At 44.4% G+C, this 25420-nt stretch overlaps 1 protein-coding gene across 2 annotated transcripts; it reads right to left on the reverse strand.

Moving 5' to 3' along the window:
* Positions 1-7975: 7975 nt before the first annotated feature.
* On the reverse strand, positions 7976-22460 carry ZNF558 (zinc finger protein 558). Of its 2 annotated transcripts, XM_025369345.1 has the most exons (7): positions 22128-22460; positions 20777-20872; positions 20161-20249; positions 19404-19530; positions 11410-11505; positions 10841-10923; positions 7976-10341 (listed from the first exon to the last, which is right to left on the reverse strand). In XM_025369345.1, exons 2-7 carry the CDS (start codon positions 20805-20807, stop codon positions 9559-9561), a joined length of 1209 nt encoding a protein of 402 aa, XP_025225130.1. In that variant the 5' UTR covers positions 20808-20872; positions 22128-22460; the 3' UTR covers positions 7976-9558. The 2 variants fall into 2 exon arrangements, with proteins under 2 accessions (XP_025225130.1, XP_025225129.1); XM_025369344.1 differs by lacking the exon at positions 22128-22460 and having other exon boundaries at positions 20777-21044.
* Positions 22461-25420: the final 2960 nt, after the last annotated feature.

A 25420-nucleotide genomic window follows, 5' to 3' on the forward strand; every position in this document is an offset into this window, starting at 1 on the left:
CAGATGGTACAGCTCACACTAAGTGGATAGAGATGAGCTTTCTCAAGGCAAAAGAGTATCCCCCACTCCACAGATGATAGCACACACGCACAATCACAAAACACATTTATGAATCCATTTATACCCCCACCACAGGTCATCTTCAAATTTCCCTCAGTGTTTCTCAAATGCATGAGTTTGCACTTCTAAAGAGTCTTTCGTGAATAGACCCCCACAGGTGGTCTGTTTGGACAACTATGGAGAATCACAATTAGAAACTCTCTCACAACACCTTGCATATTTCCCTTCACTTCCTTTTTTTTTTTTTTTTTTTTTTTTTTTTTTGACGGAACCGAATCTCCCTCTGTCATCCAGGCTGGAGTGCAATGGCACCATCTCAGCTCACTGCAACTTCTGCCTCCAGGGTTCAAGCAATTCTCCTGTCTCAGCCTCCCAAGTAGCTGGGACTACAGGTGTACACCACCATGCTTAGCTAATTTTTGTATTTTTAGTAGAGTTGGGGTTTCACCACATTGGTCAGGCTGGTCTTGAACTCCTGACATCAGGTGATCCACCCGCCTAGGCCTCCCAAAGTGCTGGGATTACAGGCATGAGTCACTATGCTTGGCCTACTTCCATTTTTTAGGAGTTCAAACAAATTACGGATCACAGTCCCCAAAAGAGTCACTATAAAAGTCAATTCATTTTTTTACTATGGAAACACTTATAAGACACATAAAAATAATCATTCAGCCAATGGATAAAGAGGCTGTAGCAGAAAGTGAGAATCACTCTTATGCCATGTCTACTGGAAGGGGTGGGGGGTGGGGCAGGGCTCACCTCACCCACCAGGAAGCACCAAGACTAGTCCATCAAATGGTTAACAAACAGCATTCCTTTTTTTTTTTTTTTTTTTTTTTTTTTTTTAAATTTTTTGAGATGGAGTTTAGCTTTTGTTGCCCAGGCTGGAGTGCAATGGTGTGATCTCGGCTCACCGCAACGTCTGCCTCCTGGGTTCAAGTGATTCTCCTGCCTCAGCCTCCCTAGTAGCTGGGATTAAAGGCATGTGCCACTACAACCGGCTGATTTGTATTTTTAGTAGAGTCAGGGTTTCTCCATGTTGGTCAGGCTGGTCTCGAACTCCTGACTTCAGGTGATCCACCCTCCTCGGCCTCCCAAAGTGTTGGGATTACAGGCGTGAGCCATCACGCTCAACCTGATCAGTATTCTTTACTGCTGTATTTATTAATTCACTAACGAGCATATTCTAACATTATCAACTAGGCCATCCAACACAACTATGCATTAAGACATAGTTAAGGAAAGAATGTACTGAAAGTGATTCGGAACATTAACATTGCTTTCTCCACTTTTGTTTTTTTAACAACCGACATTTGTTTATCACAGTTCTGGAGGCTGGAAGTCCAAGACGAGGGTGCCAGCATGATCCCGGTCTGATGAGGACCCTCTTCCAGGTTGGAGACTGTCATATCCTCCCTGTCTCCTCACATGGAAGGTGCTGGCGAGCTCTCTTCTGTCACTTTCAGATGGCCACTAATCCCATCTGCAAGGGTTCCACCTTTGTAACCTCATCATCTCCCAAGGTCCCACCTCCTAACACTTTCACATTGGAGGTTTGAGGGTTAGAATTTAAGCCTAAAGGAAAAATATTTTATTTTTGAGACAGAGTCTTGATCTGTTGCCCAGGCTAAATTTCAGGGGCATGATCTTAGCTCACTGCAGCCTTGAAATCCCAGGCTCAAGCGATCCTCCCACCTCAGCCTCCCAAATAGCTGAGACTACAGGCACTTACCACCACACTTGGCTGAGTTTTAAATTTTTTGTAGAGACGGGGTCTCGCTATGTTGTCCTGGCTGGTCTCGAACTCCTGGGCTCAAGTGAGCCTCCTGCCTCTGCCTCCCAGTGCACTGGGATTACAGGCATGAGCCACCACTCCCAGCCCAGGATATTAATACAGTAAATATTAACTCCTATCTCAGATTGTATATCTAATAATGATTACTGGCAGTAAGAATGCTCACAAGTTACAAGGGTAATGATAATAGAATCACCACGATCTTGGTGATGCAGCATCCAAAACTCATGCCTTCTTCAATTCTGGTCACAGAGACGACCCGCACATGAAACTCTTACACATTTTCTTTCATGATTTGGTCTAGAAGTGATACATCTAGTCTTCTTGATTTTAGAATGTCCATTTTTAAAATCAAGGAGATGAGGCCAGCAGGGTCTTCTGTGTGCCCAGAATGAGATGAGAACTGTATAAATGTCTGAGGCAGTTGCTCAATTATTCTTTTATTTACTATTTTCTTTCTTTCTTTCTTTTTTTTTTTTTTTTTTTTTTACACACAGTCTCACCCTGGCACCCAGGCTGGAGTGCAGTGGTGCGATCTTGACTCTCTGCAACCTCTGCGTCCCAGGCTCAAGCGATTCTCGTGCCTCAGCCACCCAAGTAGCTGGGATTACAGGCATGCTCCACCACATCCAGCTAATTTTTGTATTTTTAGTAGAGACGGGGTTTCGCCATGTTGGCCAGGCTGGTCTTGAACTCCTAACCTCGTGATCCACCTGCCTCAGCCTCCCAAAGTGCTGGGATGACATGCATGAGCCACCGTACCTGGCCCAGGCCTGTTTTTAAAAGTTTTTTTTTTAGAAACAGGGTCTCACTATGTGGCCCTTAGTACTCTCCATAGTGGTTGAACTAACTTACATTCCTACCAATACTGTACAAGCATTCCCTTTTCTCCACATCTTCGCCAGCAGGTATTATTGCCTGTCTTTTGGATGTAAGCTATTTTAACTGAGGTAAGATGATATCTCATCATAGTTTTGACTTGCATTTCTCTGATGATCAATTATGTTGAGCACCTTTTCATATGTCTGTTTACTATTTGTATGTCTTCTTTTGAAAAATGTCTATTCAGAGGCTGGGCGCGGTGGCTCATGCCTGTAATCCCAGCACTTTGGGAGGCTGAGGTGGGCAGATCACCTGAGGTCAGGAATTTGAGACCAGCCTGGCCTACATGGTGAAACCCTGTGTCTACTGAAAGTACAAAAGTTAGCCGGGCATGGTGGTGGGCGCCTGTAATCCCATCTACTTGGGAGGCTGAGGCAGGAGAATCACTTGAACCTGGGAGGCAGAGGTTGCAGTGAGCTGAGATCATGCCATTGCACTCCAGTCTGGGTGACAGAGTGAGACTCCATCTCAAAAAAACAAAACAAACTAAACAAAACATCTATTCATGTCTTTTGCCCATTTAAAAAATCAAATTATTAGATTTTGTCATAATGGGCCAAGCATGGTGTCTCACGCCTGTAATGCCAGCACTTTGAGGGGCTGGGGTGGGAGGATTACCTGAGGTCAAGCGTTCAAGACCAGCCTGGCCAATATGGTGAAATCCAGTCTCTACTAAAAACACACAAATTAGCTGGGCATGGTGGCAGGCGCCTGTAGTGCCACCTACTCGGGAGGCTGAGGCAGGAGAATTACTTGAACCTGGGAGGTGGAATTTGGGGTGAGCCGAGATTGTTCCACTGCACTTCAGACTGGGCAACAGACTCTGTCTCAGAAAAAAAAAGAAAAAAAAAGATTGTGTCCTATTGAGTTGTTTGAGCTCCTTCTGTATTTTAAATTAATTTCTATATTTTACTTACCACCTGATAGACACTGTAAATGTGCATATTTTGATCAAATATCTAATATCTAATGATTTAGCTTCTGTTTTCTTCTTGCTTCCTCAGAGTTTTGTTAGTTTTATATTGTCTAAATATTAGCTTGATGATATATTACTATTTCTAATATATTTAGGAGTTTTCCTAAATTCAAAAGTTAGTCGAGCAAAATTCTTTTACACACGGGTAATCTATTGTCCACAAGCCTCTTATTAAATCATCATTGTTGAGCTGTTTTGAAATTCTATCGTTATCACACACTAGCTTTTCAGGACAGAAATGATTCTAAAAACAAATGTTCCTCCATCGATTTACTGCTTTGTGTTATTGCTTTTAAGTTTTCTTTTTCTGATATCAAATTGAGAATAATTTTTTATATCAAGGTGGAATTGACATAATAAGAAATTATTTTAAAGTGAACAAATCAGCGGCATCTGGTACATACATTCATGAAGCGATGCCTCAGCTGTCACCTGTCTCTAGTTCAAGTCATTTTTGCCATCCCCAAATCAGACTCTTACCCATTAAGTAATCAACCCCAAATCCCCTCTGCATCCACCTCTAAGATCATGCAGCCATCAATCTCCTTCCTTCCCTTCCCCCCCTCTTCCCTCTTCCTCCCTCCCCCCCTTCTTCTTTCTTCTTCTTCTTTTTTTTTTTTTTTTTTTGGAGGCACAGTCTGGCTCTGTCATCCAGGCTGGAGTGCAATGGCGCAATCTCAGCTCACTGCAACCTCCACCTCCCAGTTAAAGTGATTCTCTTGAGATTTCCGAGTAGCTGGGAGTACAGGCATGCACCACCACGCCCTGCTAATTTTTGTATTTTTTTTATTTTTAGGAGAGATAAGGTTTCACCATGTTGGCCAGGCTGGTCTCGAACCCCTGACCTCAGGTGATCCACCCACCTCGGTTTCCCAAAATGCTGATTACAGGCATGAGCCACCACAACCGGCCATCATCAATCTGCTTTCTCTTTCTGTGGATTTAACTGTTCTAGATATTTTATACAAATGAATTTATACCACATGCTACCTACTGTGTCAGCCTTCTTTCATTTAGTATAATGTGTTTAAGGTTCATCTACATGGTAGCACATAACTTTTTCTTTTTTTTGAGACAGGGTCTCATTCTATCACCTAGGCTGGAATGCAGTGGCATGATCTTGGCTCACTGCAACCTCTGCCTCCCGGGTTCAAGCAATTCTCCTGCCTCAGCCTCCCAAGTAGCTGGGATTACAGGCACATGCTGCCACGCCCAGGTAATTTTTGTATTTTTAGTAGAGATGGCATTTCACCATGTTGGCCAGGATGGTTTTGATCTCCTGACCTTGTGATCTGCCCACCTCGGCCTCCCAAAGTGCTGGGATTACAGGCATGAGCCACCACACCCGGCCAGCAGTCACAGTTTAATGTCTGATGGGACTCTCACTGTGCTTCTTGGTAGAAGTGTCCCCTCTGGAAACCAGGCCTTTTAGATTAATTATTTCTTCAGCTTTCCCCGCAGCAGCCCCATCCCCCATCCTATACGGAGAACACTGGTGTTGCCAACTATTTTAGACTTCAGGTAGGGGTATCAATGCATTGACCGCACCCCAGGGTAGCACAGCAGCTGATGGAATTCCTGGGCAAAGATATGAACCTTCCTGCCAAGTGATGGGCAAAAGTAGATTCTGAGAAGCAAAGGGGTGAACGATACTGAGTATCTTCCATTGTCTCAATAAATCTACCTCCTCTATGAATGACATTGATAGGCTTCCTTGTCTTATGGCTTTTGCTTTGGTTTGGCTAATGGGGAGGCCGGGCATGAGATCAGAAGCATGAAGGAGAGTGAGGTCTGACCCTGGCTGTTTCCTGCAGGAGGACCTGGGGCTGGATGCTATCCCTGACTGACCTACCCTCAGCTCCTGGAATGCAGCCCTCTCCTCTCCTCTCCAGATTCAGTTGCTCCCTCCCTTCATCCCTTCAAGCTCTGGGGTGTTAAAAGAGCTCTGCCCTGCTCAGCTACTGGGTGCTTTACAACCTTTTGTGGTTTCCCTGGATCCTGTCCACAGCACTGTGCGTAGACCCTTTATGAAACCTCTACGTGAATTGTCCTAGTCTGTGGGTGCCAACCCGAGTTCCTGCTGGGACTCTGACTGCTGTGCCAACTCACTGAAATAAGGAAAAGTCCTAACAACGCCTCAGAAAACCCAACAAGATCAGGATCCACCATGTCTCTGACCACATCATCTTCTACTGCTCCCAATCACCTGCTTTGTTCCACTCCAGCTGTATTGGTCTCCTTGCTGTGGGCCTTTGCATGCCAACACGACTCGTGCAAGACAAATTCTTATGACTCACTGTCCCAACTTGTTGAGATCTCTGCTCAAATAATCCTTACCAAGAGGCCTTCTTTTCCTCGTCTATATAAAATTATTCCCAACCCCCTTAACTCTCCTAAAATGCTTTTTTTCATAACTCTATAATACCATACTTTCTTGATTTTTCTATAATCTGTTCCTCCTCCATAAGGATGAAGTATTTCAACGGCAAAACTTTGCCTGGCACATAGAACATACTCTGCAAACAGAGTAGTGGTTAAGTGCATGGACTGTCTGGGTTCAGATCTTGGCTCTACCATTTACCAGTCAGTGAATGCAGACGAGTAACTTAAGTGTATCATACCAGTTTTCTCATCTGTAAACTGGAGATAATAACATTACATACTTATGTTTATAATGCACACTCAGTTAATATTTATATGGCATTTAGAAGGGGCCCTGACCTATGGAAAGTACTATATCAGGAGTTCCAAGACCAACCTGGCCAACATGGTGAAACCCTGTCTCTACTAAAAATACAAAAAAATTAGCCGGGCGTGGTGGTGGGCACCTGTAATCCCAGCTACTCAGGAGCTGAGGCAGGAGAATCACTTGAACCTGGGAGGCGGAGGTTGCAGTGAGCCAAGATCGTACCATTGCACTCCACCCTTGGTGACAAGACCAAAATTCCATCTCAATAAATAAATAAATAAATAAATGTTTGACCATTTATTATTAATGCATTACAATACTTTGCCATGTAAAAATATCATCTCCACGTAAAAAGGAACAATACAGAAGAAAATACATAATCCTTATGCATCTAGTTACATAACATCAAAATATATAAAAATCACAAAATTACAATATGTTAATACATAAACATAATGGAAGAGTTTACCACACCTCAATCACTAAATAAGGTTAGAAAAAGAAATCTGAACATATGTACTGTACTTGGAAATACAATTAAGTTGCATTAATGTGCATATACCCTATATCCAAATATTAGAGAATATACATTGTTTTCAAAGAAACAACATGGGTAAAATTTGACCAATTTATAGGTTTACCAGTTAGATTCTGCATCCTGCTGGAAGTTAACAGAACACCACCTCAAAAACAAACAACAGATCATGTTGGCTTCAATCAGTTGTGTCTTTTTTTTTTTTTTTTGAGACGGAGTCTTGCTGTGTCATCAGGCTGTAGTACAGTAGCGCGATCTCGGCTCACTGCAACCTCCGCCTCCTAGGTTCAAGCAATTCTCCTGCCTCAGTTTCCCAAGTAGCTGGGACTACAGGTGCGTGCTGCCATGCTGTGCTAATTTTTTTGTATTTTTAGTAGAGACAGGGGTTCACTATGTTGGCCAGGATGGTCTTGATCTCCTGAGCTCATGATCGTTAGGGGTTTCTTTCAGTCACGTAAGAAGTGTAACAATAAGGAGTTCAGAGCAGATGCAGCCAATCGGAGGCTCTTGGAGAGTCCAGAGCATTGTGATTTTTGGCTGCACTTTTGGTTTCTGTCATCATGGTCATAAAGAAGTTCTTCAAACTCTAGACCTTGAGGCCACCTTCCAAGAGACAGAATGGGTGAGATGAATGGAAAATAAGTGAGAACGAGCCAGGAGATGTTCCCCACAGTGACTTCTACTTACTTCTCATTGACAGGGGAGTGGGAAAAAACTTGCCTGGGCTTCAAGAAAAACTCTAAGATTGAGAACATTCGATACCATTCACAGACAACTTGAACATGTTTCTTTCTTTAAGCAAATAAATGGAGGAGAATGGACACTGGGAAAGAAGCCAACATATTTGGCATATCAAGAGAAAATAATCAGTATCATAAAGCTCATGTGCTCTGACAAAAACACCATTAAATTAGAAAAACGTGTATTACAAATACTAATTTCCATTATGATAAACCGAATCACTCAGAAGGTATTTGGAAATAACTTTTTGAATATGCAATATGTCTTTAACAAGCAAATTATAATAAATACATTGCATTAAAATTATGAAATATAAGTTAATGTTAATTTTAGGGAACAGCTATACACATGTTTATGTTAAAAGAAAAAAGACTAAAAAGTTAATGAGCTAGCTGTCCAATCTACAGATGAGACACTGATGTAGGAAATCCCACACTCAAAACAGTTATCATACTTTTTGTTCCCAGTGAAAATTGTGGCCACTCAGTGAAGAGTTGAGGCTGAGGCATCCTAATACTGATTGCATTCCTAGGGGTTTCTCCATGTAAGTTCTCTCATATACAAGAAAGAGAAGAATCACTGAAAAATATTCCAATATTAATATACTCATAGGTTTTGCAGCCAGGGAGAAGTTCCATATTTTCCATAACACAGAGGCATCACTGAAGGCTTTTTCTTTATATTTGCAAGTTTCTCTGCAGTGTGAATGCTCACAAGTTTCCTAACAAATGTGGAAAATCGGAAAGCTCTCCAATATTGATGATGTTCAATGGGGCATTCACCCCAGAATTAATCCGCAAGTCCCTTAAAAACTGAGAGAACATTCAAGGCTTTCCCATAGTCACTGCGGAATACCACATTACAGTTTGCTCAGAAATGTAAACACTTTTGCTGTAGGATATTCCGCATTTCTGAGTGTTGTTCCATTGTGTGATTTCCAATGTGTGTCTTAAGGGATGACTGTCCCTGAAGGCTTCTGCACTCTGATGACCTTCACAGGTTTTCTCTCTTAGTGTGAGCTGTCACATGAATCCCTGCTGATAGCACTGAAGGCTTTCCTACAGCTGTTCCATTCTTCAGGATTCTCTCAGTACATAGCCTTCTGGGCCCATGAGGGTGAGAGTTTGAGCTGAGAGCTTTACCACACAGATTGTCCTCAAAAGGTTTCTCTTCAGAGTGAATTAATAGGAGTTACTGAATGCTATTTCATATTGATTAGATTAAAAAGATGATGTGCTGAGGGCTTTACTTCATTAATTCCATGGCAAGTTTCCCAGATGTTTCTGAGTGATCTGTTTCCTTCTGTCGTCTCTCACATTGTATCAGGATTGGTGTGTTGTGAGACCAACACAATAGGAAATAAGCGAAAGCTTAGCAGTCCTCCTGAGGATAGGTCATAAAAGTCATTTTGGCCTCTGTACTGGTCACCTCTTGGATCACTAACCTTCGGGAGAACTTATTGCCAAATCATAAAGGAACTCGGCCTTGTAAAGAGGCCTATGTGGAGAGGCCTGCATGGTAATGACTGAATGTCCCCTGACAACAACCAACACCAACTTTCCAGGCATGTGAATGAGTCATCTTGGAAGTGGACTGTTCATCAGTAAAGATGTTAGATGGCCGCAGCTTTGGCTGACATCTTGACTGTAAGTAAGGGCATGAGAGATCCTGCCATGTAACTACAGAGATAAGCTGTTCCTGAATTCCTGACCTGTAGAAATTGTGAGATAATAAATGTTTGGTGTTTGTGGCCACAAAGTTTTGGGGGATCATTTGTTATGCTGCAACAAATAACTTATACATCCAGTGTGAGCTCTCTCAAACTATCTTAGGGATGAAAGATCAATGAGTGCTTTCCCCCAGAAGTTCCCGCAGTTAATTCATATCCACCTATTATGTATTCTTTTGTGTACAGAAAGGTAGGAGTTACTTGTGAAGGATTTCCCACAATGATTACATTCATAGGGTTTTTCTCCAGTGTGAGTTCTTAAGTGTTTCTTCACAGCTGAGAGATTATTAAAGGCTTTTCCACAGTCACTGCACTCGTAGGGTTTCTCTCCGGTATGTATTCTCTTGTGCACAGTAAGAGAAAAGCTACTGCTGAAGGATTTCCCACACTCATTACATTCATAGGGTTTTTCTCCAGTATGAGTTCTTACGTGCTGTGTCAGATAGGAACTCTTCCTGAAGGTTTTCCCACAATCGTGACATTCATAAGGTTTCTCCCCTGTATGAATGCTATTGTGCCCAGTGAGGGAGGACCTTGTGCTGAAAGCTTTTCCACACTGATTACATTCATGGTGATTCTCCCCCGTGTGAATCCTCTTGTGGCTTTTGAGGTTACAACTGGTGCGGAAGACGTGAAAACACTGGTTACATTCGTAGGGTTTTTCTCCGGTGTGAATTCTCACATGCAGTCTAAGGGATGAGGGATCACTAAATGCTTTCCCGCAGTGATTGCATTCATAGGGTTTCTCCCCATTGTGGATTCTCTTATGAATAGTAAGGTAAGATCTGCTACTGAAGGACTTCCCACACTGATTACAGTCATAGGGTTTTTCTCCAGTATGAATTCTCTTGTGCTGAGTTAGGTTAGATTTTGTGCTGAAGACTTTAAAACACTGATTACATTCATTGAGTTTCACTCCACGATGACTTCTTTCCTGTGGATTAAGAGACGAATGATAACTATAATTTATAATATTTGAAATACTTAGCGTTCTCATAGGAATTTTCTCTCCCAGGAATTGTTACATTATTATAATCGATATTTTGGCTACTTTCAGTGGTTGTATATGGTTTCTGTCCAGTTTTAGCGCTAAGCAAGTTAAAAAACATAGATGCTTTGCCACAAGTCCTTATCAGATTCACAAAACATTTTCTGATAACTTCTGGATGAAGTTTTGTTCCCAACAGTCAATATCTGAGCCACAGATAGGAAATATTTACTTGTGGGAACTCTCAGTGAAGAAATAAGTTTGAAGCTAACTCAACATTTCTCTATAAATATTTACAATTTTCACAGTGTCTCTCCAGGGACACGGCATTCTCAATTATAAATGACACTTTCCCTTAATGCCTCTCCTGGTTATTTTGTGCCCTTTCTAAACTTAGGGCATTCTCCTACTGTAGAGAACCAGAAATCACCCATGTTAGTCTTACCGTTTTTACACCTTTAGACTGTTCTTTTCTGAAAACATGCTTCTTAGGAGTTAACCATTTGACTTTAAGTAGAGTCTCCAAATCTGAAACAAAATGAAAGGAAATTTAGGTTGATGGAGAAAACAAATGGAAAAGTGCACACATGAGTAAAGGCAGATTCTGAGGGATCAAGGTTTTTGAGGATGTTTGCAACAAAGAGGATTTGGTTATGAAAATTTTAGGTATTAATTTTAAAAAAGGATTCTAGACAAATTGAGACTGATCACAGATTGACGAAAGGAGGAGTGATCAGGAATGCAAAGTGGGAAGGAACTTGACGGAAATTTTCAAAAGAGTTGCATCTTTGTTTCTTCCCTGAGCCCGAAGGGAAGTATGAGATGATGATGAGAGAGTCAGAGAGAAAAGAAAGGACATGAGGAAGCTCATACCAAATGTTCTTGTGCATCTTTGGCAGGAACAGGGCATTTTACGAAGTTCCCTGATTGACATTAACTAATGTAATACTCCCAACCCCCAAGTCACTGGCCAGAGGTATTTCTCACAAGGGCTCATATCTGCCTGGTGCTCACCTGGACAGGTGCTTGGTAGAATTCCTCTTTCTTCTGTCATCACCTTCTTGTCTTGTTCCAACTGGGATATTAGACTGGGTTTATTAACACGACACCCTATTTATGGAAAACGTACACATGATATAGGGAACGGTGCTGGGGACAACCAACTCCATGAAACAAATGCCAACATTTCTGAAGATGGAAAAGTGTGACTTTAGGAACGGTGAAATAATCACTTTTTTTTTCTTTTTTTTGAGATGGAGTCTTGCTCTGTGCAGCGGCATGATCTCGGCCCACCGCAACCTCCGCCTCCCAGGTTCAAGCGATTCTCCTGCCTCAGCCTCCTGGGTAGCTGGGACTAGCCACCACACCTGGCTAATTTTTATATTTTTAGTAGAGACAGGGTTTCACCATGTTGGCCAGGCGGGTCTCGATCTCCTGACCTTGTGACCCACCCACGTTGGCCTCCCAAAGTGCTGGGATTACAGGTGTAAGCCACTGCTCCCTGCCAATTACACCTTAATTCTAGTGCATACGGTAACTCTCACAGGGAACAAAAATGCAAGCATATTCAACTAGATATTCAGGGTTACAGGGCATAAGCAGCTCCAGAAGCCCATGCCTGAGTTCAAATGCACACTTCGGAGGCCCCGACACTTTTAACCATGAAGAATATAAAGTCAGGACAAGAAACAGATCTTCAGTTCGTAAGGCAGGAATTAGAGACAGCCCATGAGGGTGGGGCCGTACGGCCCCATTCACCACTGTACTCCCAAGCCCCTGCACAGACCTGGGAACACAGAGGTGCTTAAGAAAACTTAAGAGAAGTGATGACGGTGACAGTGGTGGTGGAGCGAGTTCCAGACGTTCATCCCTCCACAAAAACAGTGAGGAAACTGGCAAAAGCGGTCAGAATCAACTTTATTGGAATTGTGGAAATGTATCCAAAGTCCACAGCCATCAGGAGCATGCCTTCTCAGAAAACCCGGCTGAATCTGGGTAAGAGAGCTTTACGATACTTTAAATGGACCTCTTTCCCCCTGCTTTGTCTACAGCCTTGAAGACAACAGCCTGGATTCCTAGTACTTGCAGGGAGCAGAATAGACCTTACTCCGTGGTTGCTTTTCCTGGCCTAGCTGGTGGTTCCCTGAAGGACTGGCTCAAAGGGTTGCCTTTATTTATCTAACTCCAAATTCTTTCAGGGACTGAGCTGGTTACCTGGAACACATGTGATCGACACATGTGAGGGCAAATGTATTAGTCAGTACTGCCTGAGGCAAGAGAAGACAGTAGAAGCAAACAAAAGACTAACCAAAAAACCTGAAAGGAAAAATGGGGAAAAAGATGTTTGGGGAGTAGGACTTTGAAAATCTTCCTCATATTCTTAAGAACCTGTAATTCCAAGCACATACTCAGGGCTGGAAGCATGCCCAGAAAATACTTGGAAGGCACAAAAACCTCACCTTTTGGTGACCTTCAGGCTCTGCACATGCCAGAAATGAAGGTCAAGGCAGAGTTAACTGCCTATCTAAGTATTAAAGGCATGTCCCTACGTACACGCAGAGCCCATGTAAAAAGACTGGAAGTTTTCTCCTTTCTTGTTCCAGGCCGTCAAATCACTATATGACCATTACGCTATCAGTGGCCACACAGGGCAGATACAGACATTACAAAGTTAGTTCTGAAATAGAACTACTGTCTATCCTAACAAGAGTTTACAATATATAATATTCTAGAACTTTAGAATATATCAGAGTTCTATTTCAGAACTAACTTTAGAACTGTCATATGTTCTATCGATACATACAATACCAACAACAATAAGCAAAACAAACTCTGGAGATGAGGAAAAGTCTCATTCCCAAATTGCTATATTATAATATTCCAAATGTGTAGTTTCCACAAAATAATTATGAGGCAAGCAAGGAAACAAACGTTGGGCCCATTACAAGACAAATGAAGCTGGTAGAAATTGTCCCTTCAGAAGTTCAAATCCTGAAATTCACTAGACAAGTAAAATAAGTCAACCATTTTAAATCTGCTAAAATATGTACAAGAAATATATATAAAGAACTAAAGGAAACCATGAGTACAAATTCTCATCAAATGAAAAACAGCAAAATAGGTACAACTATGGCATATGAAAAAAATACAAAAAAATGGAAAACATAAAGAGAAACTTTAGGAAGGCAAATAAAAAAATTTGAGTTGAAAAGTACAATAGCTGAAATGAAACATTCAGAACATATCTGAGCAAGCAGAAGACAAAATTGGTGACCATGAAGATAGGACAACTGATATTATCCAGTCTGAGGAGCAGAAAAAAGAGAGAGGCCAGGCACAGTGGCTCATGTCTGTAATCCCAGCATTTTGGGAGGCCGAGGCAGGAGGACTGCTTGCATCCAGGAGCTGAAGACCAGCCCGGGAAATATAGTGAGATCCTGACTCTACAAAAAATAAAAAAATTAGCTGGGTGTGGTGATACACGTCTATGGTCATGCCTCCCTGTTTGGGAGGCTGAGATGGGAGGATCACTTGAGCCCAGGAGGTCAAGGCTGCAGTAAGCCACAATCACTCCGCTGCACTCCAGCCTGACAGAGTGAGTGAGAACCTGTCTCAAAGATACAGACAGAGAGAGAGAAAGAGAGAGAGAGAATTTTAAAAAAGATGAACAGAGCCTGAGACCTGTGGGATACCATCAAACATATATATGATGTGGAGAAGACAGAGATGTGAAGAGAGAGAAAGGGGTGAGAAGGTTGAAGAAATAATGGCTAGAAACTTCCTAAAATGGGATGAAAGGCACAAATGTACAAATCCAAGAAGCTCAAGAAACTCAAGTAGAATAAATTTGAAAAAATAGAGATTCATACTGAAACACACACACACACACACACACACACACATTTTTTGAGCCAGGGTCTTATTCCGTCACCCAGGCGAGAGTACAGTGGTGTGATCATGGCTCACAGAAGCCTTCATCTCCTGGAGTCAAGCAATCCTTCCACCTCAGCCTTCCAAGAAGCTGGGACCACAGGTGTGCACCAGCACATCTGGCTAATTTTTAAATATTTTGTAGAGACAGGGTCTCTTTACGTTGCCCAGGCTGGTCTCATATTCCTGGCCTCAAGGGGTCTTCCTGCCTCAGCCTCACAAAGTGTTGGGATTACTGGCGTGAGCCATTGCACCCGGCATCAAACACATATTAATCAAGCTGTTGAAAGACAAAGGCAGCATCCTAAAAACAGCAAGAGGGAGGTGAACTATCACGTTACACAGGATCCTCGGTAAGATTAACAGCCAATTTCTCAATAGAAACCATGGAAACCACCAAGCACTGGAGTGGTATATTCAAAGTGTTGAGAAAAAATGGCAACCAATAATTCTATGTCTGGCAAAACTCCCCTTCAGAAACAAAGAAATGAAGACCTTCCCAGAAACAAAGACTGAGTGTTTGTCACTATTACATCTACCCTACAAAAAATGATTGAGGGTGACTTCAGGACAAAATGAAAAGATAATAGATAGTAACTTGAATCCACAGAGAGAGGTGAAGAACACTGGTAAAGGTAAATACAGAGGTGAATATCAAAGTCACGGACAATGTGTTTTTGGTTTGTAACTTCTCTTTTATTACTACATAATTTAAAGACAAAAGCATAAATGATTATACATCTACATTAATGGGCACATAATGCATACAGATGTAATTTGTGACAAAATTACTAAACAAAACAGCTACAGTAAAACAAAGTTTTTATACACTATTGAAACTAAGTTGCTATTAAACTAGATTGTTGTAAATTAAAGTGCTTATTAAAATTCTCAGGGCAACCACTAAGAAAATAACTAAAAAGGATAAAAAGAAATGAGAAGGGAATCAAAATGGCCCGCTAGAAAATATCTAACACAAAACAACAATGAAAGAACTGAGGAACAAAAATGATATGACACATAGAAAAAAGTAAATAGCTATCTATAGCAAATAGTAAATAGGCAGAAGTAGCTCCTTCTTTATCAGTAATTACATCATTGCAAGGTGGATTTTGGCAGAATGGATTTAAAAAATAACCCAATTACAGATGGTTCCCAGCATACAATGGTATGATTTTTTAACTTTATGATGGTGCAAAGGTCATACGCATTCAGGAGAAACCACACTTCAAGTACCCTACAACCATTCTGTGTTTCACTTTCAGTACCATACTCAATACATAATTTATAATTGTTGAGCTATTCAATACTGTATTTAAAATACCCTGTTATGTTAGATGATTTTGCCCAACTGTAGGCTAATGTAAGTGTTCTGAGCATATGTAGGCTAGGCTAACTGATGATGTTCAGTGGGTTAGGTGAATTAAATGCATTTTTGACTTTTCTTTTTTCATTGTTTTGCATTTTTGACTTATACTATTTTTAACTTACAATGGCTTTACTGGGACATAAGCTCATCAAAGTTGTGGAGCATCTGTACATACTGTCTATAAGAGACTTTCTTTACATTCAAAGACACAAATATGGTTGATAGTGAAAGAATGGAAAAAGATTTCATTCAATAAAAATTGTTATAAAACATAGAGAAAGACATTATAGATGTATAAAGCATCAATTTATGGAGAAAATGTAACAATTATAAACACATATGTGCCTAATAAGAACTCCAAAATGTATGAAGTAAAAACTGGCATAATGGAAGGAAGATATAGAAAGTTCTACAATAATCGCTTGAGACTTCAATACTCCACTTTCAATAATGGGTAGAACAACATATTAGACGATAAAAAGGAAACAGAGAGCTTAAACAATAAACTAACTAGACCTAACAGATACATAAAGAACACATCACCCAACAAGAAAACGCGTATTCATCTCAAATGCACATGGAACATTCTCCAGGATAGATGATATGTTAGGCTATAAAAAAAGTCTCACTAAATTTAAAAACAATGAATTCCTACAAAGTATCTTCCTTAACGACAACGGAATGAAATTAAAAATGAGTAACAGGGCTGGGCATGATGGCTTACACCTGTAATCCCAGCACTTTGAGAGGTAGAGGTGGGTGGATCACAATGTCAAGAGATTGAGACCATCCTGGCCAACATGGTGGAACTCCGTCTCTACTAAAAATACAAAAATTAGCTGGGCGTGGTGGTGCGCGCCTGTAGTCCCAGCTACTTGGGAGGCTGAGGCAGGAGGATCACTTGAGCCTGGGTGGCAGAGGTTGCAGTGAGCTGAGATTGTGCCACAGCACTCCAGCCTGGCGACAGAGTGAGACTCCGTCTCAAAAAAAATTAAAAGGTTATGTATTGGAAGCCTTAATATGGTTAAGGTGACAACACTACCCAAAATTATCTACAGAGGTAAAACAATCATTATCAAAATTCTGATAGTTTTTTTTCCTTTCAGAAATGCACAAACTGATCTGAAAATTCATGGTGTTGCAAGGGATCTTGAACAGACAAGTGTTGAATAAGAAGAACAAAGTAGAAAGATTTACACTTCCTGTTATCAAAACTTACTACAATGTAACAATCATCAAAGCAGTGTGGTACTGACCCAAGCATGGATATACAGACCAATGAAGCCAGGAGCGGTGGCTCACGCCTGTAATCTCAGCACTTTGGGAGGCCCAGGCAGGCGGATCACGGTCAGGAGTTTGAGATATATAGACCAATGGAACAGAACTGAGAGTGTGTAAATAAACTCCAGTGTGCATGGCCACAGAATTTCAATAAGGATGCCAAGGTCATTTGATGGGGAAAGAACAATATCTTCTATAAAGGTGGTGAGACAACTGGATATACACATGCAAAGAATGAAGCTGGCCCTTTCTCTACATAATATGCAAAATTCACTCAAAATCTATCAAACAGCTAAGTGGAAGAGTTAACACTAGAAAATTCTTAGAAGAAAACAGGGGTAAATCTTCATGACCTTGAGTTGAGCCATGGTTTCTTAGGTATCACACCAAGAGCACAAACAAAAAAGAAAAACTAGATACAATGGACTTCATCACAACTAAAACTTTTTTTGTTGTTTGAGACGGAGTCTTGCTCTGTTGCCCAGGCTGGAGCACAGTGGATCTCAGCTCACTACAACCTCTGCCTCCCAGGTTCAAGCGATTCTCCTGCCTCAGCCTCCCGAGTAGCTGGGATTACAGGCACCTGCCACTATGCCCGGCTAGTTTTTGCATTTTCAGTAGAGATGGCGCTTCACCAAGTTGGCCAGGCTGGTCTTGAACTCCTGACCTCAGGTGATCCATCCGTCTCGGCCTCCCAAAGTGCTGGGATTACAGGCATGAGCCACCGTGCCTGGTCACAATTAAAACTTTTGTGCATCAAAGGACACTATCAAGAAAATGAAAAGATACCCAAATAATAGAGAAATCACTTATGCATTGTTTTTTGAATAAGGGTTTGGTATCCGGAATATAAAATGAACTTTTAAAATCCGACAACAAAAATAAACAACCCAAATAAAACATGGGCAGAGGGTTGGGAGCGGTAGTTCACACCTGTAATCCCAGCACTTTGGGAGGCCAAGGCAGGCAGATCACTTGAGGCCAGGAGTTTGAGACCAGCCTGATCAACACAGCGAAACCCTGTCTATAAAAAATACAAAAAAATTCAGCCAGGCATGGTGGCGCATGCCTGTAATTCCAGCTACTTGGGAGGCTGAGGAATGAGAATCACTTGAACCTGGAAGGCAGAGGTTGCAGTGAGCTGAGATCACGTTGCACCATTGCACTCCAGCCTGGGTGACAGAGGGAGACTCTGTGTCAAAACAAGCAAACAAACAAACAAACAACAATAACAAAAATGGGCAAAGGACTTGAATAGACACTTTTCCAAAGAAAAATACTCAGCAAGTACATGAAAAGATGCTCATGTCATTTGTCATTACAAAACTGCAAATCAAAACACAACGAGATAGCACTTCACACCTACTGGTATGACTATAATCAAAAAGGCAAGTGCTGGAAAGATGTGGAGAAGCTGGAACCCTCATGCATTGGTGGGAATGTGCAATGGTGCAGCTGCTGTGGAAAAGTCTGGCAGTTCCTTAAGAAGCTAAACACAGACCTAGCCTTCCACTCCTAGTATATACCCAAGAAAATGCAAAGTGGGCATTTAAACAAAAGCTTGTACACAAAAATTCATAGTATTATAGCATTATTCCTGATAGTCAAAAAGTGGAAACAACTGAAATGTTTATTAATAGAAAAATGGATTGGGCAAAATGTGGTATGTCCATACAATGTAATATTATTCAGTCATAAGGAATGAAGCGCTGGGACAACATACAACATAGGTAAGCTTTTTTTTTTTTTTTTTTTTGAGACACAGTCGTGCTCTGTTGCCCAGGCTGCAGTGCAATGATGCGATCTTGCCTCACTGCAACCTCTGCCTCCTGGTTCAAGCAATTCTCCTGCCTCAGCCTCCTGACTAGCTGGGATTACAGGAGTGCACCACCATGTCCGGCTAATTTTTGTATTTTTAGTAGAGACGGGGTTTCACCATGTTGGTCAGACTGGTCTTGAACTCCTGACCTCGTGATTCGCCCGCCTCGGCCTCCCAAAGTGCTGGGATTACAGGTGTGAGCCATCGCGCCCGGCCCATAGCTAAGCTTTTAAAACACTGTGCTACATGAAAGAAGTCAGACACAAAAGGTAATGTATTTTATAATTCCATTTATATGATATGTTCTGGATAGGCAAATTCCTAAAGACAGAAACCACATGAGTGGTTACCAGCAGCAGTAGGTAGGGACTGGCTGCTTCAGAGGGACGAGGTTTCTTTGAGGGTGATGAAAATGTTGTGATATTAGATAGTGTTGATGGTTGCACAATACTATGAATATATTAAAAACCACTGGACTGGACATCTTCGAACGGTTAAAATGGTGAATTTTATGTTGTATGGATTTTACCACAATAAAAAAAACAAGAAAAGCCGGCAAGTCTTGCCACCGGAGCCATTAAATAAATGCAGGAATGATGTCAGGCTTACCCAGCGAGGCCAGGTTCCTGCAGTTCTCCAGCATCACGTCCCTGTACAGTGTCCTTTGGGCAGGGTCCAGCAATGCCCACTCCTCCTGGGTGAACTCCACGGCCACATCCTCGAAGGTCACCAAGCCCTAAGGCATTGCAGACATCACGGCTTAGCCAAGGACCACCCCCACCAACGTGCACAGGAAGAGGGGCCAGCAGAACAAAGCCAGGGCCAGGGAAACCTGAGCGCGAGATGTGGGGTGGGGTTCCGAGCTCCCCTCCCTGGCTTCTGAGCTCAGCCCTCAATGCTTGTCTCCTTAGGCCACTCCCAGGCCCAGTGCCCAGTACCACAGAGCAACTGTCTTTTCTCTCAGACTGGGCGCTCCTGTGACCTCGCTTCCCTCAGTCTCCAGGGGAGCACGGGCCCGTGACACGGCAGAAATCAGAGAAATACTTGGTAAGTGAATGAATGATTTCCGTATGGCCTTCATTCATCGCTTGGGCTTAGAACATTGTCATGTCTTTACCTGGCTTTCCCTTAAAACTCGCAGGAGCACGTGATGTACTTAGGGACCCTGGAGGGGGCTCTGAACCTGTAGTAAACATTGACACACACTGACATTTTCTGGGCAGCCCTCACCCTCCATCAGATGCCTGGAAATCCTGGGATGCCTGAGGACCTGGTTTGGCCATGAGGCTCCAGGCTGCTGGAAGGTACCAAGTCTAACCTTCTAGTCAAAGGAGTAATGACTTGGGAATAGGAGCATCCTACTCACCCGTAGCCAGCTTGTCAGGAGCTCATCAACCAGCTCTCCGCTCTCTGTGTGTCCTTTTTGCTGAGAGGCTGGGAACGGGGAAGATGGAGCTGGAGGAGGAGAAACGAGTCCCAAGCTTGTCTAACGCCCACAGATCTGCCCATGATCAACCATATTCACCTCCCACACACACATGGATGAGGCACCCACACAGCGCCGACCCACACTCCACGCAAACACCTACCCACAGCTCTCCTAAGATACCCGAACACAGCTCTGTCTCACCAACCAAAAACAGGGCTCAAGGTCTGACTGCACTTGGGGAAGGGATGATTCCCACTTCACAGATGAGGAAACCGAAGTTCCAAGGGTGTCACTGTGTTTTTATCAGGTTCACAGAAAGAACTAAAGGGAGAATTCAAAAGTTCCAGCACATTCACCACAGAGGCGACATCCACAGACATCCAAACGCCTAAGTCCCAAATCCCAAGAGCCGCCCAATCAGACACCGAGGACCTCTGGGCCCTGGGGCTCCACTCCTGCCTCACCTGCTCTGCCCAACCCCCTCCAGTCCCATGCTGTAGGTCAGAACCTTTCAAGCCTGGACTCTGAGAAATGCCAGGACCCCACAACTCACCAGCAGTCGGGGGCAGGACGACGGCCGCCATCCTGTGACTCCGACAGCAACAGGGCAGCCGGGAAGCAGGACGCTCCTCCCTTATTCCACAGCGCTCTCGGGACGGAGCTCTGGAAGAAACGGGAACGCTCCAAGTCTCCATGGCCGCCTCCCTCTCCGGCTGCTGCTGATGGGCCCTCCTCAGCCCATCCTTCCCATCCTCCTTCAAATGCAAGTTCTGGCTTCCACACTGGGCCTTTATTTTGCTGAGCAGGCAATCATTCAGGGCCACCTGATGGAAAACTTGCCTTCCTCTGTCCCCAACACAATGATGGTACCCCCCTGCCCCACCCACTTTGAGAACCTTGGCTTCATACAGTCTCACGGCACGATCTTCCTATCCACAAACGCAATCCCGGCTACTTCCTCCTTCCCTGGGGACTCCGGTGCCTCCATCACTCCTCCCACCTCCAGTCCCAGCTCCTGGAGGATGTCAGAGATCCCCAGAGTCTCAGGAGTTCCTCAGCTCCAGGGCCCTTTGACCCTTCTCTCCTCATCAGCCACACGTTTCCACACGCCCCCTCAGCCTTGATCAGCACCGGGCACTGTCCCATCACCCAGAACAACGTTCAGAAACTCCCCTCTCAGAACCCACCTCCCTCCTCAACTTCCACCGTGTTCACTAATTTTTTCTGTCACCGCATGTCCTCTGACAACACACAGGCCTCAGTCACCTCCCCCTACCTCAGTCACCCGCCTCCTGCCTAGGTCAGCCCCTCTCCTGCCTCAGTCACCCCGATCCTGCCTCGGTCACCCCCTCCTGCCCATGCTCTGCCTCAGTTACCCCCTCTCCTGCCCTTGGTCATCCCCCTCCTGCCTGTGCTCAGCCTCAGTCACCCCCCTCCTGCCGCACTCAGCCCCTCTCTTACCCATGCTCTGCCTTGGTTACCCCCTCTCCTGCCTCAGCCACCCCATCTCTTGATTTCATCCTCACCCAGCTTGGATGTCACTGTCCCTCATTTCAGCTGATTTCCTCCTCCCCACCCCACACCGTCATGCCAGCCCAGGCGTGACTCCAAACATCCACTTGCTCCAGGGGACATTCGGGCAGACCACCCTGTGCAAGGGCTGTGACGCTGCCACTCTGGAGTAACACGGTCACCAACGTGAAAAGAACCCTCAGCCTGCAGGGCGATCCCACAGGTCAGCGTGGCTTCCCACTCGTCAAACCTCCTCTCCCTCTTTAAACCTCACACCTTCTCCCCTGTCCCCTCTGTGGTAACCGCTTCCTAACGAGCCCCTGACGATCCCAGCCTCCTGGTGCTCACACCCTGTGTAGAAGACCCGACACACACACGGGATTAGGGCTGACCTGTGTGACCAGTAGAATATGGCTGAGGAGACAGCGCGGATGGGTACAGGGTTGACTTCCAGGGCCAGGTCCTAGAAGGCACTGAAGCTGCTTCCGCCTTGGTCTCCTGGATGCTGCTCTAGGGGACGCCAGTTGCCGTGCTGGGAAGATACTCAAGTGGCCCTGTGTAGAGGCCTATGTGGAGAGGAACTGAGGCCTCCCACTGACAGCCAGCTCTGACTCGCAGGCCATGGAGTGGCCCCCAGTATCGGTTGAGCCTTCGGATGATGTGAACCCAGCTGACAGCCTTCTGCAAGTTTCCAGCCAGAGCCTTCCAGCCAAGCCGCTCCTGAATTCCTGAAACACAAAAACAGTGAGAGACGATACACGGTCATTTTTTCAAGTGACTAAGGTTTGAGATCATTTGTTAGGCAGCAAGAGACGAACAAATCATCTCATTTTCAGCAGATAGTCCCAATCCCGCTTCTCAGGGTAACGATCACGAGGAGGAATCTACTTTCCTGTGTTGCTGCCAGCACTGCAACCTGCACCCCGCTCTCCCACCTCCTCCCATCGCAGACAAGGAGCTGCCTGCCTTCTCCACAGGACCTGCTGGGCAGTTCTGGCCTGGGATCCACCCGCCTGCTTTTGAGGAGCTGTCTGTGCTCGAAGCTCTCTCCTCCGCTAATTTTTGTAGTTTTAGTAGTCAGGGTTTCACCATATTGGCCACGCTGGTCTCAACCTCCTGACCTCAGGTGATCCACCCGCGTCGGCCTCCCAAAGTGCCGGGATTACAGGCGTGAGCCACCACGCCCAGCCCGAAAATGAATTTTCAATTGTGTTTCATTCTCATTGGTTTAACTGAAATAGCTCCATGTGGCTAGTGGCTACCATGCTGGACAGCGCCTAGACAAGCACAGGCCTGACTTCCTTGAGGATGCAGAGGCGAGGCCCTGTGAGTGGCAGAATGAGGGCGGGGCACATGGCCCTGGGCCAAGGAGGCTGCCTGCAGGTTTGCACAGACAGGAGCTAGGGCACAGAGAGTGCTCTGAGCCCTCTGACCAATGCATGGAGGAAAGCGAGCAGCATCACATTTTCTCAGCTCTAAATTCCCAGGTCTCTTCTTTCTATGTCCTTCCTACTCCAGGACCATTACTTAGGCTTAGGCCACAATCATCTGATTCCTAAATTACCTCCGAACACCTTCTCTTTTGCCTCTTAAATGTCTTCCTTCTGAATCCTGAAGTTCTTGTTATCTACATGCTTACACTACATGCAAATCGCATCACCCTCCGGCCCACAACTCTTCAGTGTATTCCCACTGGCCTGAGAACAGAGTCTGAAGTGAGGCCTCGCCTGGTTCTGCCTCTCTCTCGGTCTTGGTCACACCTCTTTCCGTTTTGTTTTTGTTTTTGTTTTTTGAGGAGTCTCACTCTGACGCTCTGGAGTGCTGTGGCGCGATCTTGGCTCACTGCAACTTTCGCCTCCCAGGTTCAAGCAATTCTCCTGCCTCGGCCTCCCAAGCAGCCGGGACTACAGGCGTGCGCCACCACACCCAGCTAATTTTCGTAATTTTAGTAGAGACGGGGTTTCACCATGTTGGCCAGGCTGGTCTAGAACTTCTGGTATCAGGTGATCCACTCGCCTTGGTCTCCAAAAGTGCTGGGATTACAGGCGTGACCACCACGCCCGGCTTCTTTCCCTGTTCTTGTCTCAGCTTCAGCCATCCCTGTGTTCCCAGTGCAGGGAGCATGGCAGCCTCTCTCCTGCTGCGGGGGCTTTCCTTACGCAGCTTCCTTGACAGGCAGTGCTCTCTTGGACATATCCCTGTCCCCTCACTCCAGTCAAGCCCGATGACTAGCTACATCTGACCCCGACTTGGAGATGGAGCAGCAATTCCCTTTTTTAGGGGCCTGTGAACCCCAAATGGAAAAATAAAGCAAAATCTTGAAGTTCCTTTAAGGGAAATTCCAGGCAGCCAGCTAGCCCCAAAAGTAAATAAGGAACTTGTTAAACAAGAAGGTAACAGTAACCTAAACCAACAGCCAAAGAAGTTAAGGTTCCAGAGATGTTTGCTTTCCCCATGAAAACTAAAGATAATGCCTTAACATGCGTCCCTGAGTTGCCTTTAGAGGCTGGGACTCCCACTGAGGACCCCCACCAAACGGAGCTGCTGGCTCAGAGACCCCAGATGAGGGGGGTGTGAAGGCTGAGCTTCAGCGTCCTTTGGGCTAAGTTTCTTGCTGAGGGGCTTGGAGAAAGTCACTTCCCTCAGCCCGTTCACATTTTCCTACTGACTCTAAATTTTTAAACAAAGCTTCTTTTCCTTAACCAATTACAAATCAGAAAATCTTTGAATCTACCATACGCTCCTGCTTCAAGACATCCTTGCCCTTTTAGGTCTAAACCAGCGTCTAACCTCCATGTATTGCTTTATGATTTTGCCTGTAGCTTCTGCTTTTCTGTAATTTACCGTTACCTTCAGAAATCCTTGCCTAGCCGAGCGCGGTGGCTCACGCCTGTAATCCCAGCACTTCGGGAGGCCTAGGCGGGCGGATCACCTGAGGTCAGGAGTTTGAGGCCAACCTGGCTAACATGGTGAAACTCTGCCTCTACTAAAAATACAAAACATTTGCCGGGTGTGGTGGTATGTGCCTGTAATCCCAGGGACTTGGGAGGCTAAGGCAGAAAAATCACTTGAACCTGGGAGGCGGAGGTTATAATGAGCTGAGATCGCACCATTGCACTTCAGCCTGGGAGACCAAGTGATATTCTGTCTGATTGAAAAAAAAAAAAAAAAAAAAAAAAAGGCCGGGCATGGTGGCTCATGCCTGTACCATCTCAGCACTTTGGCAGGCTGAGAGGGGTGGATCACGAGGTCAGGAGATCAAGACCAGCTGGGCCAACATGGTGAAACCCTGTCTCTACCAAAAATACAAAAATTAGCCAGGTGTGGTGGGGGGCGCTTGTAATCCCAGCTACTCAGGAGGCTGAGGCAGGAGAATTGGTTGAATCTGGGAGGCGGGGATTGCAGTGAGCTGAGATTGCGACACTGCACTCCAACCTGGGTGACAGAGCAAGACTCCGTCTCCAAAAAAAAAAAAAAAAAAAAAATTCCTTGCCTAACAGCCACTGGGAAGGCCAGGATTTGAACAATTAATGGTCTGGTCCTCTTTGCTTAGTGTTCTGCAATAAAAGCTTTTCTATCTGATGCAGCAACCCTCAATATAGACATCTGGTTTCACTGTACCACCAGGTGACAAGACCCCAGTTCGGTTCTATAACAACTTAAGCTCTCAAGCTAAATATCCTTC

The sequence above is a fragment of the Theropithecus gelada genome, chromosome 19 (assembly GCF_003255815.1).
Source record: "Theropithecus gelada isolate Dixy chromosome 19, Tgel_1.0, whole genome shotgun sequence".
Classification (NCBI taxonomy): domain Eukaryota; kingdom Metazoa; phylum Chordata; class Mammalia; order Primates; family Cercopithecidae; genus Theropithecus; species Theropithecus gelada.

Bases quoted from the DNA above. Each gene is read 5' to 3' on its own strand.
- ZNF558 (XM_025369344.1), bottom strand. From the start codon at position 20,918: ATGGAGACTTGGAGCGTTCCCGTTTCTTCCAGAGCTCCGTCCCGAGAG. The intron at 20,250-20,776 runs GTGAGTTGTGGG...CTCCTCCTCCAG, and splicing joins CGTCCTGCCCCCGACTGCTG to CTCCATCTTCCCCGTTCCCA. The intron at 10,342-10,840 runs GTAAGACTAACA...CTTAATCCACAG, and splicing joins AGTCTAAAGGTGTAAAAACG to GAAAGAAGTCATCGTGGAGT.